This window comes from Centruroides sculpturatus, unplaced genomic scaffold (genome assembly GCF_000671375.1).
Source record: "Centruroides sculpturatus isolate CEXI.00-Female unplaced genomic scaffold, Cexi_2.0 scaffold315, whole genome shotgun sequence".
Taxonomy (NCBI): Eukaryota; Metazoa; Arthropoda; class Arachnida; order Scorpiones; family Buthidae; genus Centruroides; species Centruroides sculpturatus.
This window is the reverse complement of record NW_019384544.1, coordinates 129,762-148,357: the sequence shown is the minus strand read 5'-3', so window position 1 is coordinate 148,357 and position 18,596 is coordinate 129,762. Positions and strand designations below refer to the sequence as shown.

Sequence of the window (18,596 nt, the reverse complement as noted above, 5' to 3'; positions counted from 1 at the left end):
TCGCTCGTCGTTTTTAAATCCATTTCGTACAAAAATTTGCTAATAAAAGCATATATTTTCATATTATTGTTTAAATAAATGGCAGTTTCTTCCGGAATTTATCTCGTAATCCATATTAAATGAAGCAGAAAAGCTTTCTGCAACAAATAGAACAAATAATCAATAATCCTGTTAAACATTGATTTCTGCAGTAAAGACGATTAGCCACCGAAAATCAATAAATTTAAATTTATTCTGATAGAAGGTTTACTAAACGAATATTAAACCGAATTATCGAAATTAATTTAATGCGGCGATCGTAACTAGATTTAATATTTCGATATCTGCGGCCGATAAATTTGACGTTCCGGTACGTTTGTTAGCGTTAAATTCTGTGGAGATTAAGAAACGAAGGACTCGCTTACCTTAAATACTTCGGAGAAGAATCCGGATCCAATTTTCTCGCAGGTGAAATCATCTAATCTACTTAGAGCTGCCACCGCGTGCTTCAGAGCTTGGCAAGACGAGCCGGGAGTTCCGCAAAATGCGTTTTTGGGTGGAGGGTAGATTCCAGACTCGTTCGAAGAGATACCATCCGCTCCATCTACGCTACTAAGGAATTTATCTCCCATTTTTGGAAGGGATGGATTTTTCTTAAAATTTCTTTAACAAGTGACATATAGATTCCAACTAACATAGTTAGCCTTCGCCCAAATGAAGAAACAAGTTGAATTTTAACAATTCAGTCTACCTGCATTTAAAATTGTTTTCTCAGTTAATAAGTAAAATAAAAATTCTATTGATTTTTGCAAATCGTGTCGCATGATACGCTATAAATATTTAAGAGAAATGCCAAATTCGGACAGCCTTTTGCATGTAAAGCGTTAAAGCAATTCAAATATTTTGACTTAATAAAATACATTTACGTGTTAAATTTTAGCATAACTAATTTACTTACGTACCACACAATTTTAAAAATCTAATCTTATCATTTATTTACTTACAACTACGATTAAATGACGACGACAAACAAATACATAACTAGTTAAATAAATAAAAGATAATCACTTTACTACAAATAATTTTTATCGACGGACTAGATATCACAGAGAAAACAAAGTGGACTAATACATACGATAAATCGGTAATTTTCAATGAATTATTATAAATATTTCATTTTCTATACAGTCGAACGACGTAGAAGGGCCTAGTAGGCCCGTCCTCGTTCAAAATACCTAGGGCCTACAAAGCCAAACTGTACCAATGTGATTATGCACCAAAAATATAATTATAATTTAACGATTAATTATATTATATAATTAATCATTAAATTATAATTATATTTTCCCATAAACTGGACGTTGCTTTAGTCTTTTAAGTCAGGTGCTTGCGAAAACGTAGAAATTTAAAGTAATTTCATTTGTCAGTTATAAAATCCGCAATTTAAGTTGTTCGATACGTAATTACGAAATTAAGTTTGGAGAAACTGACAATGAAATGCATATTTAATCATAAAAAAATAAGAAAATTCAGTGCTGCAGAGTGTTAAATATCATTTCAGTTAATTAATGATACGTGATTTTACTAATGAGGTTTGGGAAACCTTGAAAACGATTTTTTCAAGAAATACAAACTTCTCAGAAAAATAAGAATGCTATCTGTTTAATTTTTAAATAGAAATTCTGGATTATACTAGTAAAATATAAATATAGGATGCAATAAACAAGAAAGAAAATTGAGAAATTTAGGCAGACACATTGATAATCTCATTCCCAACATACATCTAATTAATAGAGACAAAAATCAATAACCTGGAAGACGACGTAAACATTTTGTTGCTTCGTCATTCAGACGACAACAACTGATTTTCCAACAATAAATATATTAAAAATATAATACTTTAAAACAATTTCTACTAATTTCTGAAGCAGTTGACTTTAAAAAAACCACATCGGAGCTCGAAAAGTACAGTTATCGAGTGCTATATTTTCAACAGTCGAATAACGCACGTGCATATCTAAAGTAATATTTCGACAACTCTCACAATAAGCACTTTATAATTAAATAACCTACTTAAATATTATTAAACTTTTGAAAGCTTAAGTATTAATTATTAATAGTAATAATAATTTGATTTAAATTGTACTCTTATAAAGGAATGTTTTTATTTATGAAACATCGAACTTATCTAAATGACGTTTATAAACTTTACACTTTAAGTTCATAAGTAAACATGTAAATGAATTAATTCGAATTCTTACTAGCGCTAAACAACAACCTATTGGATTACATTACCGAAATAAGGAATAGTCTGTCGTAAGCGACAGGCACAAACGTAATGTAATTTACAAACAATAATATCCTGTGATCTACGAGTTATGGAATTGCGAAGACCAATACGGTTTAAATTAGGCTGCAAAATTGTTTTCAAATTTAATTTTTCTGTTATTATTAAATTCCTAATAGTTTTCTTAATGACGTAAACGATGAAAAAGGAAATGAGAATGAGAAAAATATTATAGAATTGGAAGGAAATAATCTTTCTGTGATTCTGCAGAAAAATATTTTACCTATATTTAAGGTATATTTAAACAATTTCGACAGCGAAGGAGGAAATGAAAGATGTAGATCGTCCGACAGGTTTTTCTCTTTCTTGTTTTTTATTTTTTTTACCTTAATATAAACAAAAGTTACATTTAATGTATCAGGAAAACAGAAAAATTGGCATACGTTCAGATATTTTAACAAGCAAATATCGAGGCGTTTATAAATTAAACTACCGACAGTCCCTCTAATCAAACCAGCTCAGATTTTAATTTTAAAAAAATGGAAGTTATAAAGTAATTTTCTTCCCGATCCTAACATTAGCAATACATATGAAGATCCTGTACATTATGATAAGCAACTTTTAAATAATGCATTTTGTTATTCGTACAGAAAACGTAAATTAAAATACATGTATTGGGAAACCGTTTTATAGGGGGAAAAAAAAGAAAATTTTATTTAAAAATAAAATCAAGGCTACGACGGAATTTTATCACATGCTGAGATATCATATAATAAATTATTGTAAGTACCATCTTCAGCATTTTAATTATAAAAATATTCTAGTCTCGAATTCATTTTATAAATAATTCTTGCCAATGCAAGTATATTTTCTTGCCGAAGGACAATAAATAGCATCGAGATAAAAACCAGTAGGCACAATTTACTTTATTTAATTCGTTTCACGACTTTAAACCAGAATAAAAATGCAAATACGGACGTCGAGAGACAAGTTGACGTTTTAATAATTTATCGGTAAGAAATTTTATCTGTTTTCGAGTATAATCGATCATCACGCTATTGATTTTTTTCGGTAAACATCTCGCACAAATGCTACCGTTTAATTAAATAAAACGTATATCAATAACGTGTGTAAATTTAATCAATACAACCGGAACGTTATTATTAAATTGGTAAACACGGCCGAAATTTATTTATTTTTAAATGCTTACAAAACTCGTCACTTAACAGATACAACCCAGAGATTAGATCGTTCGTCATTACGTTTGCGCATTAATTTTATCAATCCAGAATAATTAAAACAGCAAAATTTCTACAAAACAACCCTCCTAACAAATAAATCTAGCAACAATCAAGTTTAATTACATATTTATTCAGTTTTTCACTGAAAGAAGACACTTAAGAAGAAGAAGAAAAAAAAATTACTAATAAAATAAACACAGTTACTATAATTAGAAATTGCAAATTGTACTTATCTAACAAGTTACGTAACATTTAATTATGTATTATTACTTACAACGTGGCATAAAATCTAGGAGAGCGATAACAAAGTTACTTATCCTGATTTAGGAAGCAATAAAATGTCAAAATCTAAATCACACGGTGGCGTCTTATATGTTTGCAGGGAGCCCCGCATATGGCGTCGACTCCGAACACGTTCCTCTGGGGGGATTCTCCTCAAATTCCCTCGTCCTCTTCCGTTTCTCGACGCCACCTCCGGCGGGTTAAGTTCCAAGCTGTGCCGGTGCACCCCGCACCCGCGAATTTAAATTTTGACATTCTTACTGCGGTGACGAATTTATAAAAGACTGGTTCAGGGCAGCGCCGGCGGGGGACTCCGGCCAGAAAATTCAAGCACTCATAATGCAAAAAACTTTCAGTATTTAGCGAGATGATGATTTGTATTAACAAAATAATGATGATTAGGTTATTATTTCTGTATATTTTCCATAACAAACAATAATTCACATGCATTAAGATGATTTAATTACACTTAACACAAACTAATTTATACTTAAGCAGAGAATTAAAGAGCAATTAAGCTTAATTAAAACTGTTATAAAGTCATTTTAAAAAAAATCACTTTTTTATTACTAAATTAAGATTTTTTCTCATTTAATTTAAGTTAAATTCATCATATTCTAACAAACTAAATAACAATTAGGCCTAATTCAAGTTCTTAATGCTAACTTCATTAATTAACATGTTTAACAAGATTTTACTTACACATATATATATACACACAGACACACACACACACAGACACACACACACACACATATACACAATCACAAATTAAAATATCTTTATTTGATTATGTACCAAAAGAAAAGGATAAAATGTTAAAGAGAAATTGTTTATTCACTATATTTCTAACTAAACTGGTGATTCAATAATGACATAATACTCACCAGACACTTGGATTTTATATTTTTCAACAGAGGAATATGTTCGGCAGTCAAATCTCTTAACGAACGCAAACCTTTTTTACGACATACTGCCACAATGTACAAGCTATTTTTCTGATTTTCATCCCACTTTAAATCCGGTATTAATATAAAACCAACGTCTGGATCATCATCTTCACAAATTATACGATCTACTTCCGATTTATGTTCCAAGATATTATAAACCCACTAAGAAAATTAATAAAATAATCTATTTATTTCATGATTATTAAAAATGCAAAACTTTCAAAAAAGTAAAATACCTGTAATGAAAATTGTTTTGTTTCCAAATATGGAAGCGTCACATTTTTGTACATTTCTATAGTTTCTGTAATAAAATGGAGTGGCTGATGAGAATACTTTTGAATATGTTTTTCACTGGCAGGATGAATTATAGTGGCCTTGATACCTACAAAAAATATAATTTATGTATGTTACTTATATATTATGATGAAAAATTAATACTTGTAAGGTGTATTAATTGTTAAAAATTAAAACTTTTATTTATTTTGAATCAGCTCTATACTATATTTAACTTCGACCCGAAAAACCAAATGCAGCACGTATATTTGACGGACGAATGTTTTTTTTTACCATCTTAAACATTATTGCCAGGTTCGAAACTAACATTTCCAAATAGAACGACGAGAAAATATTTAGAAGAAAATTTTACCAACTACGATGCAATTTACTAGACCGAGGAAATAACCAAAAAGAAAACTGCGAGTATCCGAAGGATATTAAGGACCTCTTTAAGGACGTTCGTTGCACAAATAGTTACGAAAGCGCACGTAGTTCATTTCCACACTTGTAAATTACTATAAGAAAAAAACATAACTAAATAATTGGACTACAATTCCGCCAATATAAATAAATCGTTCGGTCACGTTTCTACATACTTATCGGGCTTGGTGACATTTGTTATACTGTAAGAAAGTTTGACAGAGAATAAATAAATACAGTACTACAAAAATAAAGTTGATTTTATATTGTATGTCATTATTATACATATTACAGAGCATTCGTAAATTTTGCAGTAGGGAACTTGCATCTTTTCAGCTTAGCCTCCTACTACATTTCTGGGAAGAAGCGATGGTAACCCGACCGGGAAACATACTGCATTTACAGATAATTTGATAAAACAATGTTTGGTACAACAGTCAACTATGCATTGGGCAGAGTCAACCGTCATAACCGAGCAAAGGCCTTTCAATCGGTAGTCGTTACGTCTGCCGTACGACCGACAACGTACGCGTCAAACAGAAAGCAGCCACGGTCGGTCGGTTTCGGGTAGCGACGAGTAGCATAAACGAAAGACGCTACCAAACGTGACGTCAAAATACCAAAAACTTTCCGAAACAGTGCTACCGTAGAGGGCGTCGGGCAGAAAAATAACTGCTCCGGAATTGTCAAGTCTGCCAAAGGCAGCCAATGAAATTGGCGATATAAGATTGGAAACAAACACGAAAATACAGTGAAACTGTGTGATAGTGAACAGTGTTATACAGAGCTGCCGAGAAATTAAGGGGTGATCTCGTTACATCGAATAAAGAGTCAGACTGCAGCAATCTCGAGGATCAACGAGCTTCATTGTTACAAGTTAACTTACTGTTAAGATCGGCTTTGGTAAAACCTTGATAAGATCCATATATGTCGTTAGCGAAAACTTTCTGTAGCGACGTTTCGCCACTCAACCAACCACTTAATTTATCTTTAACAAAGGAAGTCTTCTCCAAAATCAAAACGGCCGATCTGTCGTCTCCCGCGAAACTCCCTTCTAAAAATATAATTTTATTCGACGTATCCTCACTTAATATTCTCTTTAAACGAAAATTCTCCAGATTCTCGATCGTATCGTGAACGGAATCCTTCGAATCTTCTATCTTTCGTTTCTTATTATTAACCGATGCCGCCATTTCCCTATTCCGTGTCGTCACATCCTGCCATCAGATGGTGCGTGACGTCACAGGAAATGGTTGCCGTAGTTCGTCTGCATTAAGGAAAATTTGAAAAAAGGTAAAGTTTCCTAAATATTATTTATTCTAATCGTTTCTCGTTATATAATACCGTATTAATATAAACTTTAGGTACAATCTAGCGATAAATTTTGCCATAATTTGTTGTTGTTTATGAATTATCGAAGGTACTGGACGTTGTGACAATCGAAATATACGAGTTTGTAAATATATTAACGTCAAAATTCATTTAAAATTGATATTTTTCGTTACAGTTTATCAGAATATCTATTCATTTTTAAGTAAGATTATCCAAGGCGTTTAAATAAGCTTTAAGATTACACAAATGTATTGAAGTAAATATGAAGAATGAGTGATATAAAGTAGCCCTGTTCTTGGTCGAAATACAATATATAATATATTTTTCGAGTTAAAATTAACACAGAAATGCAAGTAAACTAACAAATTATCTGACGTGCGAGCGACGTCGACCGTCCAAAAGCAATTTGGTGTATTCTGCGAAGAAAGAAAAGATTACTCTCGGGGGGGCAACTATGCCCACGCTGGCCGGCTAGAATATGTGGCGAAAAGAGGTGATGAAGTTTTGCGCTTTCTGTTTCTCGTTCTCGTCTGTCTGGTCGTAATAAACCGTAGCTAGAAACGGAGAGAGCGAAATGTCATCGCCTCTTCTTGCCACGTATTCTTGCTCGCTCGTGTCTACGGAGTTGCACCTAGTGTTACCACCCGTCCGGTTTTCACCCGGACAGTCCGGGAATTGACTCGCTGTCCGGGTGAACTATTAATTTTGTCTGGGAATTTCGTAGAAATTATGAAATTATGATGAAACAAAGTTCTTGCAAATATTTTTACAAATTTACACTATTTTAACAGCGAAAGAACTCACACTCACTGAAATTCATATGCAATTCTGCCATGTTAGTCAGTCTGTTTACGCCAACATGTGGCGCACAACCTGTTGACTTTTTTTTCTTTGTTTTTTGCATGTACTATCGTACACGTCTCTCCAATGTCCAATAGAGCTAAGTCATCTGTACCTGTTCTTTCTTAATTTAGGTTACTCCTACGCAAGTCCCAAGTCCCTAGTCCCTAACTGTAACTGATTTAGAACCGCCATGCACATTATTCTTCGCATTGTAAAATGACATTGTGCATGCATCAGGAACTTCTATTCGAACAAACCTGACCTGTCGTCCAGGTTAGCAATTTTCAAAAGGTGGCACACTAGTTGCACTTTTACTTCAGATACACAACCTCTTTGCTTTTGTACAAAAATTCGATTAAATTAAGAAGAACCTAAGATATTAGTAATGCTAGCGATTTTATTTTATAACGAACTAAAGTGACCGTATCTTTTGTCGGCCAAAATGGATGCTTTTTGTGTTTTTTGGTTTCGGTTATTTGTGTGTCTACTCTGTCCGTGCTCTCGATGGCCTTACCTTGCTTTGCTTTGCACTCCGTGCCTCCGACTGCAGTGAGATGATTGGGCTGGAGCTACCGGAGAAGGGAAGGGTGACTGATTTTTCTTTTTTTTCAGATTGGCATCTGTTTAAATGATTTTTTTCTCGGTAACCTTGTTAGTTGCGAATTTATATTTACGATTGACTGCGGTTGGAGGTGGTCCTGCCTAAATATGAACTGCTCTGCCAATCCTATTAATAAATCTTTCTACTTTGTTTTAGAAATCTTATACCTATTAGTATTAGAGAATTTGTCTAATCTGTAAATCTAAACTAATTAAGATTTGATTAAAATAAAAGAATTTATACATTTTAAATAAAGTAAATCAATCTAGAACCTTTTAATTCACACAAATAACTAACTATTGCAAAATTTTCTATAGTATATTAAAACTAGAAGTTAATCTATTTATTACATAATTTAGACTAGAGATTGACAGAGTTATTATCTTATAAGTATGTTAATAATAAGAAATAATGTTTAATTTAATTAATAAATTTAGAAATTCTACAAAGAAAGATTTTTTCCTAGAATAGGATTTAAATCCTGCAAACTGAATGAACATATTAATAAATTATGTTGAGTTGATTTTTGCTTCTGGACAAATATGTAATGTAAAGTCGTTATACTCGTATAAGCATACAAATTTTTGGTAAGAGTTCTAATTTCCGGGATGGCAATTCTGACTGCCTAAAATCTAATGATGGCTAGACGACCGAGGCAGTAAAGCTGTTAGTTTGTTGCTTGGGAACTCGGGTTTAAGTCTGGCTTGGGAATTTTGGAAATTTTTCATGGGTAGTAGTGTCCTGGATATGTTGGGCCAGTCCCTCACCACCTAGATGCTTTTCATTGTGGGACATCTGAAATATTAGTTTGTTTGGAAAGTTCATAGTGATTTTTAAGAGAAATAAAAGAAACTGTTTTAAAACTAAAAATATACTTTTATTCCATTACATATGTGCCATTGTTTTTAATGACATGTTGCCATCTATGGGGGAGCTTCATGATACCCTCTTCGTAGAACTTTCCAGTTTTTCCCGCAAAAAACTGATCCACGTGGTTTTTGCAAGCTTCCAAAGTATCAAAGTTTTTATCATGAAGGGAATTTTGCAGAGAACGGAACAAATGGTAGTCTGATGGGGCAAGGTTGGGTGAGTATGGGGGCTGAGGTAAAACATCCCAGCCTAGTTCCAATAATTTTTGGCATGTTCGTAAAGACGTGCAGTCTGGCATTATCTTGTTGAAACACAATGCCTTTTCTATTGGCCAGTTCCGGACGTTTTTCTTTAATTGCCATGTTCAGTTTATCCAATTGGGAACAATACTTATCTGAATCAATTGTTTGATTTTGTGGAAGCAGCTTGTAGTACAGGATTCCTTTCCAATCCCACCAGACTATGAGTATGACCTTCTTTGGATGAAGATGGGCCTTTGGAGTTTTTAATGGTGGTTCATTTTTCTTACCCTATGATTGTTTTCGGCTGATGATGATATAAACGATCCACTTTTCATCACCTGTCACTAAATGCTTCAGAAAAGGGTCATTTTCATTTCATCTTTCAAGAGAATCACAAATGGAGATGCAATCCAGTAAGTTCTTTTCCATTAAGTCGTGAGGTATCCAAATGTCATAATGATTCACATATCCGAGCTTCTTTAGATGTTGAAATAAGGTACTGTTTGATGAATTCACTATGTCTGCAATTTCTCAAGTTGTATAATGAGGGTTTTCATCCAATAATGCTTTGATCTGGTCCTCTTCAATAATGGGAGGTCTTCCTAAATGGGTAGCATCTTCAAGGCTGAAATTATCCGCTTTAAATTTTGCAAACCACTTTTGAACAGTTGATTCTGCTCAGCACTCCCACCATAAACATCACATATCGTTTTTGCTGTTTGTACAGAATTTTTTCCTTTACGATAAAAAAAAAAGAAACAAGTGTAGATAATGCATGTTGTTTGCATCCATTTTATCGCTACAAACTTTCCGAACAACCCAATACCCAATATTTTAATAAATATTCCTTTATGCAGTAATTCAAATTATGTTTATAAAATTTTGCTATCAGAAAGAATAAAACATTACATGATGCTAACAAATTTTGATATTTTATTTTCAGTTTGTGATATGGATATATATTACATGTCTAGATTTTTCTTATACATATTATTATTAATCAAAAATATGAATTTGAATGACGCTGCAGTTAACAATAAAGACGAATCATTGGCACCATGTCAGATTTGTAAAATTCTCACAAAATCATTTGAAAAGGTATATTTTAAATTTTTAAAAAAATTATACAGTATTTAAAATGAATTTTTATGTTAATTAAAAAGATAAATTATTCTACATTTATTTTGACTTTCTAGGGTATAGAATCAACAGTAAGAGGAAAATTTGAAGGTGGTGATGCATCTTGGGAGGAGAGTCGCTTAGGAAGTTATGCAAATAGGTGACAAAATAGTTTTAAATTAATTTTTGCAATAATTTATTTATTTATTACAACAACACATATCTTGAATATTGTGTGATTGTAATTAAAACTTTAGCTATTCAAATTTCTCTGTAGAAAGAATTATTGGGTAAATCTCAACCAAATTTAGTATGCATACTGGTCTCAAGTATGCAGTTTCAATTTTTGGGGAAAAAATTTTACTTTAAAATTCAGCTGCTAGAGTGAAATTAGGTATTGATGTCTTTTTAATATATATATATATTTTCCAACAAATCTTGGGTATAAGAGGAGCCAGAAAATTATATTCCAATGCTATCTGAAAAATTATCCAAACATCACAATCTTTATGCAAGATGGTAAGCACCTACATATCAGTTTAAATGTGCAAGCCTTACTGCAGCAACATTTTTTACGTAAGAGAATGATTAGCTGATTGTTTCCAACATTACAGCTGCCACAATTATCAGTTCCAAAACATGTGACCATTGGTTATGGGACTACCTGAAAAGCTTCATTTATTGAGGTAATGTTTTAAACCTAGCTGTCTTAAAAGATAAAATTTCACAGTATGTGCAACAACTCCACACAGATCAGTTATATTCTATCATTTCATGTATTGTGTAGCAAATGTAGTTTTACAGCATGTAGATGGAGGTCACATAGAGCCATATCTTTAATGTAATCATCAACTTCACACTTCTTGTCTATATCCACATTGAAATAAAATTATGGCATTTTGTTTCTTAACTCCCAAATTTATAACATATGCATTGTGGAGAACAGTGCCATATTTTGCCCTAGCAACTGAACTTTGAAGTAAAATTTTTTCAACAATTGAAACTAAATACTCAACCAAATCTCATCCAAATCTGGTAAAGATATATACCAAATTTGGTTGAGATTTGCCCAATAGTTCTTTCTTTAGATAGCTCTGAACATCTACTCTTTAATCATAATAACCCTGTAAATTTTACTTAATATTTCATAATGCAGAATTTAAATTATTATTCAAAACTTTTATTCAATGATAAGATAAGTTATGTCTGAAAGATCATCACTTTTTATTCAGAAATACAAATAACATATTTACAAATACTGTAGAAATTTAATTATCCAAAATTTCAGATTATCTGAAATGGTTTAAAAAAGAAGAAAACTAGAATGTGTAGTGTTGTACAGTACATACCATAGAGTAAAATACACACAGAACAAAGTCTTCACGCAACTAGAAATTAGAAATTACTACATCATCTGTTGAGTGTAGCAACACAAAACTAGGTCATATGCATAACATTCTTAGATTTTGAGTAAATTAATTTACTTTCAAATACAGTAATTGCATTAGAGTATTTGTAATTTGTGAAACTCTAAATTCAAAGTGCTTGATGTACACAAATGAGTATCTGGATTATCTGAAAGACTCCTGATCTCATCAAGTTTCCACTGTATATGCTGGGTGATTGCAATTAAGAATTCATATTCAATTTTGTCTAGAGAGAAATTTTATAGTCCAAATGCCAAGTTTGGTATGATGACATTGCAGGATGTAGAAGATATTTCTGTAAAAATAAAATTATTAACAAAACTCACCACTTTTCATGCTTCAAATAATAAAAAGTACTTTCCTTGTGAGGACACTAAGAAATATGGTTTATTGAGAACACATTGCAAGTTTGGCAGCCTCAAAAGACAGTATCAGGCTGCGTATGAAAAGCATCACAGAAAGGATTAATTAAGATTGGCCATCAAACACTTGTTCATCACCTTTGGGTTTTATGCTCTCGGAATGGGGATCACATTGAGTAGTATCACCTGCATCACTAAGGTCACTGTATAATACAAGTGTCTTGTAAAAATAAAATATTTGTTGCTTGCAATGCCAAAAGTGCCAAAGGCAAGCATTAAAAAAAAGTAATGTTAAACTTGAGGAGATCCTCAAGGGAGCTAAGATTACTCCAGTCACATATGTCCAAGTAGCAGGCTCAAAAAGAAAGGAAGTCAAGAGAGAAGTTGTGCTGGTCCAACCAGAGAACAAGCAGACACTGCAGAAAAGTTCAAGCAGGTTCTTAAAATGGAGATTAGCCAAAAGAGCACAGGAATTCAAAATATGAAAAAATTAAAGACTGGAGGTGTTCTTATGAAATTCCACACCATAAGAGGAGGAGACATTAATGAATAAAATTCAGATTGAAGCTGGACTCAAGACTATAGAGTTAAAAAAGCTTAAACCAAGACTAATGATAGGATTTGTATCAAAAGATATCAATATAAAAGATATTAACTTACTATATAGCAAAAATGAAAATTTCATGGATAAATACTTCCCTGAGAAGTTTCAAAATCATGAGAAGCTTAAATACCGATTAGGACCCAGAAATAAAAACTCTACTAACTGGGTTATTGAATTGGATCCAAAGATACAGAAGCTTATTGCATTAAGGAAAGTGAATTTAAAATAGTTGAGATGCAGCTGAGATGATTTTATATCTATCCTACAATGTTATAATTATTGCAAGCTTGGATATATGGAAAAAGACTGCCCAGATAAAATCCCTGACTGCAGCTGGTGCATGCAACAGCATAAGTTTAAAGATTGTCAAATGTAAAGACCACTGTCTGGTGGTCTTTACATTAGGCAACCTTTAAACTTCCATCTTTAATGTTCATCCATTGTTCGCTCCAGTTGACAGTGTTTGTAAAATTCTGGACTGTCAACTGGAGCGAACGACAGATGAACAAACGGAAACAAAGTATTGTTAAACATTGCAATTTTATATTTATATATTTAACTGTAATTTTAATTTAATCAATTATAATTTAGGTATATTTTTTCTTGGCTTTAAATTGAAAGAGTTTATTCTTTCACTAATGTTTATTTTCTGAGTAACAGCATTTTTAATAGATAACAAGGATAAAGAAGTTAATCTCTCACTCTCCATTATCAATTGCTATTTCTAAGTGATAACTTATACATATTACTTTGCTTTCCAGATTCCAAACTGATAAGCTTACCAGACCTGTGTTAATTAGTAAAATTGGTGGTGATAAATAATTTGAAATGGCAAAAAATTTTTAAACTGGCAAAATGGTTGCTGATTTTTAAAAATTTCCCCAGCAACCCCTGTATCTATAGGAGTATTGTTAGTGATCTATGGCCTCCCACTTATTGACATTATAACAGAAGAAAAGTCGAATAAATATAAATAAATAATTGCTTAAATAAAAGTTTGTTTAAATAAAAGTTGAATATAATAAATATGGATAAATACAATATTTAATAATAAATATATAAATAAATAATGAATAGATACAAGTTCAAGTTCTTTATTGCCATACAAAGGTACAAGCCCGGTACCGCATAAGCACAACTGATTTGAAAATGCATACAGCAGTAAAGTTACAGAGGAATAGAGTACATAACATAGCATAACATGATATTATATACAAGGTATGAAATAAAAGACGTGACTGTAGATATGGAGCACTATGTACATAACATGATATACAAAGCAGTTTAATTACATACTAGAGATTGCGTAACAAATAAGAATGACTTTATATACAAGACATTGAATTGGAACACAATATACAAGACAAGTACACATCAAAGGTCAAATACATAAATGGAATTGCATAACAATATGAATAAGATATAAGAGGTGGTATTTATGTTGCTAGGAGCTAGTTGAGACATGGATAGCTGCAAGTTTACAGTATTTGTTGACCAGCTGATTGAATTAAACGTAAGTGGAATGTTTGCTGATCAACTCGTTGCAACTACAGGACCAGTCCTTTCCCTGAGAGTTGATTATAATCTTTAAATGTTGCCGCTCAGCATCAAGCATTGGGCAGTTGAAAATATAATGGAGTGCTCTGTCTTGAGTGCCACAGAGGGATCATGTATTGTTCGAGTAGTTGGTAAATCTGTTAAGGTAGCAGTGGAAATTACCATGGTTGGTATAAAATTGCAATGTGAAATGGTTGAGTTTCAACCATTTACAGTTATAAAGGTCCGAGATATGCGGGAAGAAGTTATTGGTAATTGATTGACAGTTGTTGTTCCAGTCATTCTGCCAGTTTTCGAGGAGATTGTTCCAAAGGATGTGCTTTAAGATGGAATTGCTCATATTATTATAACTAGTGGTGAGAGTGAAGTCAGTGGTGGCCTCCTTTGCTAGTTCGTCTGACTGCTCGTTACCAGGATTACCCTGATGTGCACGAGTCCAGTTCAAGAAATATTTGTTGGTGGAATGATGAATAGTGCAATAAATATCAGTAACTAGGTGGTATGGATGTTTGTTTTTAATGCTGGTGACTGTGACTTGACTGTCAGAGACAACGTTTATACTAAGGCCAGAGAAAATTTGACCGATTTCTCGGTCAAATCAGAAATCGGTTCAAAAAATCAGCTCAAGTAAATATGTAAATTAGTTTGCCAAATAGCGTAGTTATGGTAATTGTACACAGGAGCGGTTTAACCAAAAGCTACAACTTAAATCATATGTCTTTATGAATTGTAAGTGATACAAATAATAATTACTAGTTTGTACAATTAATGTAATTGCTTTAAGTATGTTCTATGTAAATTGGCAGTTTGGATAATATTGCTAAGATGACTTTGTGAAATTTTGTTCGGAAAGAAAGGGCGACAACTACTATCNCCCAACGTATAAAGAATTATTTTTATTTAAAGGTGGATAGATAGAAAAAAAAATCACGGTTAATCCTCAAAGGATTTCCGTAACGTGTATAACAGCCTTTAGCCTGCTTTTAATTAATTTTAACATAGAAAAGCTTTGTTCACCAGACACTTGTGTTACAGACATAGCAGATATTTGTATTCTTGACCAAGTATAGAATAAGCACCACTTAACATGTTATATCTGAATAATATATTATATATAACAACAAATAGAGCAATTTTTGCAAGCAATGCAGTAAGAGGATAAAATCGCATCTTTATTAGTTTCTACTTGATCATCAGTAGAATGTTCATTTTCGTTTAATTTTATAAAAGTTTCATTGACATTTTCCTTTAAAATATTCCATGACGATTTAAAATGTTGCAATTCTGAAATAATATTGTGTTGAGTAGCTACTGGATTAAACTGTATTAAAATACTGCTTAATTTTTGAAATGCGTTTTCAGGAATATTTAGTGACGGTCCCGTAAATTTTGGTCTAATGTGCTTTGAACTCGCTGTAAGATGACAGTCGAACTCTCCCCGGTTGCTCTCTCTCCCACTTTCCCTGATCTAGATCGAAGACGTGTGAATTTGGTCCGGGAATGCGACAATTAAATCGTCTTACACTCGTTCTTGTTTACGAAATAAATCACCGATTTATTAGCTTTAGCTCGACAACCAGTTTCCTGTTGGAGAGGGGGTGAGGTCCCGGCCTCACACTACAAAATATATTATTTTTAATTAAATCGTTTGGAATATAGAGAAATTATTATTGAATAACATTTTTTACTTACCTAAAATAAAGGAAATAATATAAGTGGCCATTAAATTTGTTATGACTACAATCATTGCTTTGGTGGCTAGGTACAAAACTAATAACTCGCATTTCTATAGTTTAGCATTAAGATTCATAGGAGTTGTGAATAGTTTCTAGCAATGTAAACAAATGACAATTTTCTCTGTTTAGAAGGTAGTTTTGATTAGTTTTCTCCTAGGATGCTTTCTGTTTGGGCTAATGTAGTGGTGTTTGACTCAGACCCGCCGAACTAATTTAACTTCAGATACAGGTAGGGCCAAGTAAAATGATATAGGCCTACACATATACCTATATTATATACCTTACTTAACAAAAAAATATATGAATTTTTTTAAATTAAACGGTACATTATGTACATATTTAGAAAAAAACGGCCCAAATTGTATACGGCCCATGTGGAATTTTCCACATTTTCCACATGGCCAGTCCGCCCCTGTACAAGGATTGTTCAAAAAGTTCCCAAATTTTTTGAACAACCCATGTATTTACTATTTTTTCAAACCTATTTGTCAGTTCTTTCATTTAGGAAGCCATACTTGATGAAAAGACTTTTGTTTAATTACAGAATTAAACAAATTTCTGTTGGTTGAGTGTGGCATCCTGGATGAAGGAATTGACAAATAGGCCAGAAATATTTTTTCTGAATAGAAAATAAAGAGAGGTGAGTGAAAAAAAAAAAAAACAGTAGCTTGATTTTTCATTTTGACTCTTTCTGCCCTGTGGGCACTAAGATGGCCTTTTTTTCCAGGCCCATTGTGGGTTCAGCTGGGTAGTGATGGACTGGGCACAACATATTCAGGACAGATTGCCCAGAGTGGAAGCTGATACCCTTACTGCCTAATTCATCTGGCAGGTAACAGATTTGCTTATTACGATCACTTTGGAAATCATTCATACTGATAACAATAACAGTCTGATAACATTAGGCTGGATATGTAAGTAGGACTATAATTACTGGAAATTCTATTTTTATTGACTCTGATATTAAAATGGCAATGTTAAAGCAATTAATAAAAAACTTTTAAAGTGAAGTTTTATTGAAAATGATGATAACTGCTTATTGTAATGAGAATTTATATAACGTTTTTTTAGTGATTTTAACTTGCGTGTTTTCAGACTTACTAATTCTGATAACATTAAATTGCTGAGAATAATTAAACTTTATTAAATAATTAAACATTAAATTGCTGAGAATTATCCATAATTCCAATAATTAGATTTTACTTTACAGCCACATCCGTTTAATATCACATCTGTAGGACTGTCAGTATAAGGTGACATTAATTGGAGTTCAATAGAAGAGCTCGAGATTTAAATTCCACCAGTACAGGAAGGCCTACTGTATATGTCCTATACTTGCCATATACATTTAATAAACAAATAAGATACATTATCAAGCACATAGTTTATTATATATATTATAATCAAAAAGTAAAAAAAATTTTGTTGCAATTTTTTTTTATTATAATGAGAATTATACAGCACTATAAATCCTTACAGTGTACTTTGCTTGATAAGAATGACTAAATGAGGATAGTGTAATTAGTATTGCTAATCCTGAAACTGAAAACTGCTAAGGCACTCACAAAAACTGCAGTTTGGATAAGAAAACTGTTAGATTTCACACTTAAAAACCATTAAATAAGTTATAAATCCCATATTTTGTTATAAATTGAAAAGATGTCAATAGACAATGTTGAAAACACTTTGCTGAGTTGTTCGTAGCTGGGAACTTTGTGATATTAAATGGAATATTTAAATCCACAGTGCACCAAATATCTTGACATCACTCAACTTGTGCTAATAGGTAGAGTGATGTTAACCAGAGAAAAGTCTATTACAGTAGAGCATTGATTATCCAAATCAATTGGGAACTGGAGTTGTTAGGAAAATCGATTTTTTGGATAACCGATTAGGTACAAAAAAATATATTAACCTATCCCATGTTGAAATTTGTTTAAATCCTGGCACATTTTTAAGTACCCTCTCGTGGCCTGCACCAGTGCTGCCAGCTAAAACACGCACACCAACAAAAATAATATTGGAGTAGCCCAAGACATAGCCAAAGATTGCAGTGCCACAGCACTAGTGGAAATTTAAATTTGCCAACCGGAAAGCTTTCAGTTAATTGACGTTTTGGTTGATTGACATTTGGATAATCGATGCTCTACTGTATTTACTTATGGGGGTTGGTCAGAGATAAAAATTTCTGTGACAATAACCAATGTGTAACTAGTGCTTCAACTGCACATAAAATTTCAAAAAAATAAATAGTCTATTATCCATTGTAATTTTAAGAATCATTAAAAACCAAAATCTGCCTTTTGCCTTCTTTTAACAAGATAAAATGAATGTAATGTAATAAAAGCATTATATTTTCAGTAATAAAACTATTTTAAAAAGCTTAGAAAATAGATACATATTTAAAATGTAATAACAGTGGTGTACCCAGGATCTGAACTAGAGAGGGGCAACTCTTATTAGTTTTG

The 18,596-nt window shown here is 32.3% G+C and overlaps 2 protein-coding genes across 2 annotated transcripts in view; one reads left to right on the top strand and one right to left on the bottom strand.

The window, feature by feature from the left end:
* Window positions 1–6,666, bottom strand: part of LOC111623446 (m7GpppX diphosphatase-like) — a 14,953-nt gene extending 8,287 nt beyond the window's left edge. Inside the window, exons 1-3 of the mRNA XM_023366028.1 lie at window positions 6,322–6,666; window positions 4,976–5,121; window positions 4,677–4,901 (exon numbers count right to left, since the gene is read on the bottom strand). Coding sequence (XP_023221796.1) covers window positions 4,677–4,901; window positions 4,976–5,121; window positions 6,322–6,628 — 678 coding nt within the window. The 5' untranslated portion in view covers window positions 6,629–6,666. The remainder of the gene's footprint in view (window positions 1–4,676; window positions 4,902–4,975; window positions 5,122–6,321) is intronic.
* Window positions 6,655–18,596, top strand: part of LOC111623445 (cysteine-rich with EGF-like domain protein 2) — a 24,362-nt gene continuing 12,420 nt past the window's right edge. The window contains exons 1-3 of the mRNA XM_023366026.1: window positions 6,655–6,728; window positions 10,267–10,421; window positions 10,520–10,602. Of these exons, the coding sequence (XP_023221794.1) occupies window positions 10,275–10,421; window positions 10,520–10,602 (230 nt within the window). The 5' untranslated portion in view covers window positions 6,655–6,728; window positions 10,267–10,274. The remainder of the gene's footprint in view (window positions 6,729–10,266; window positions 10,422–10,519; window positions 10,603–18,596) is intronic.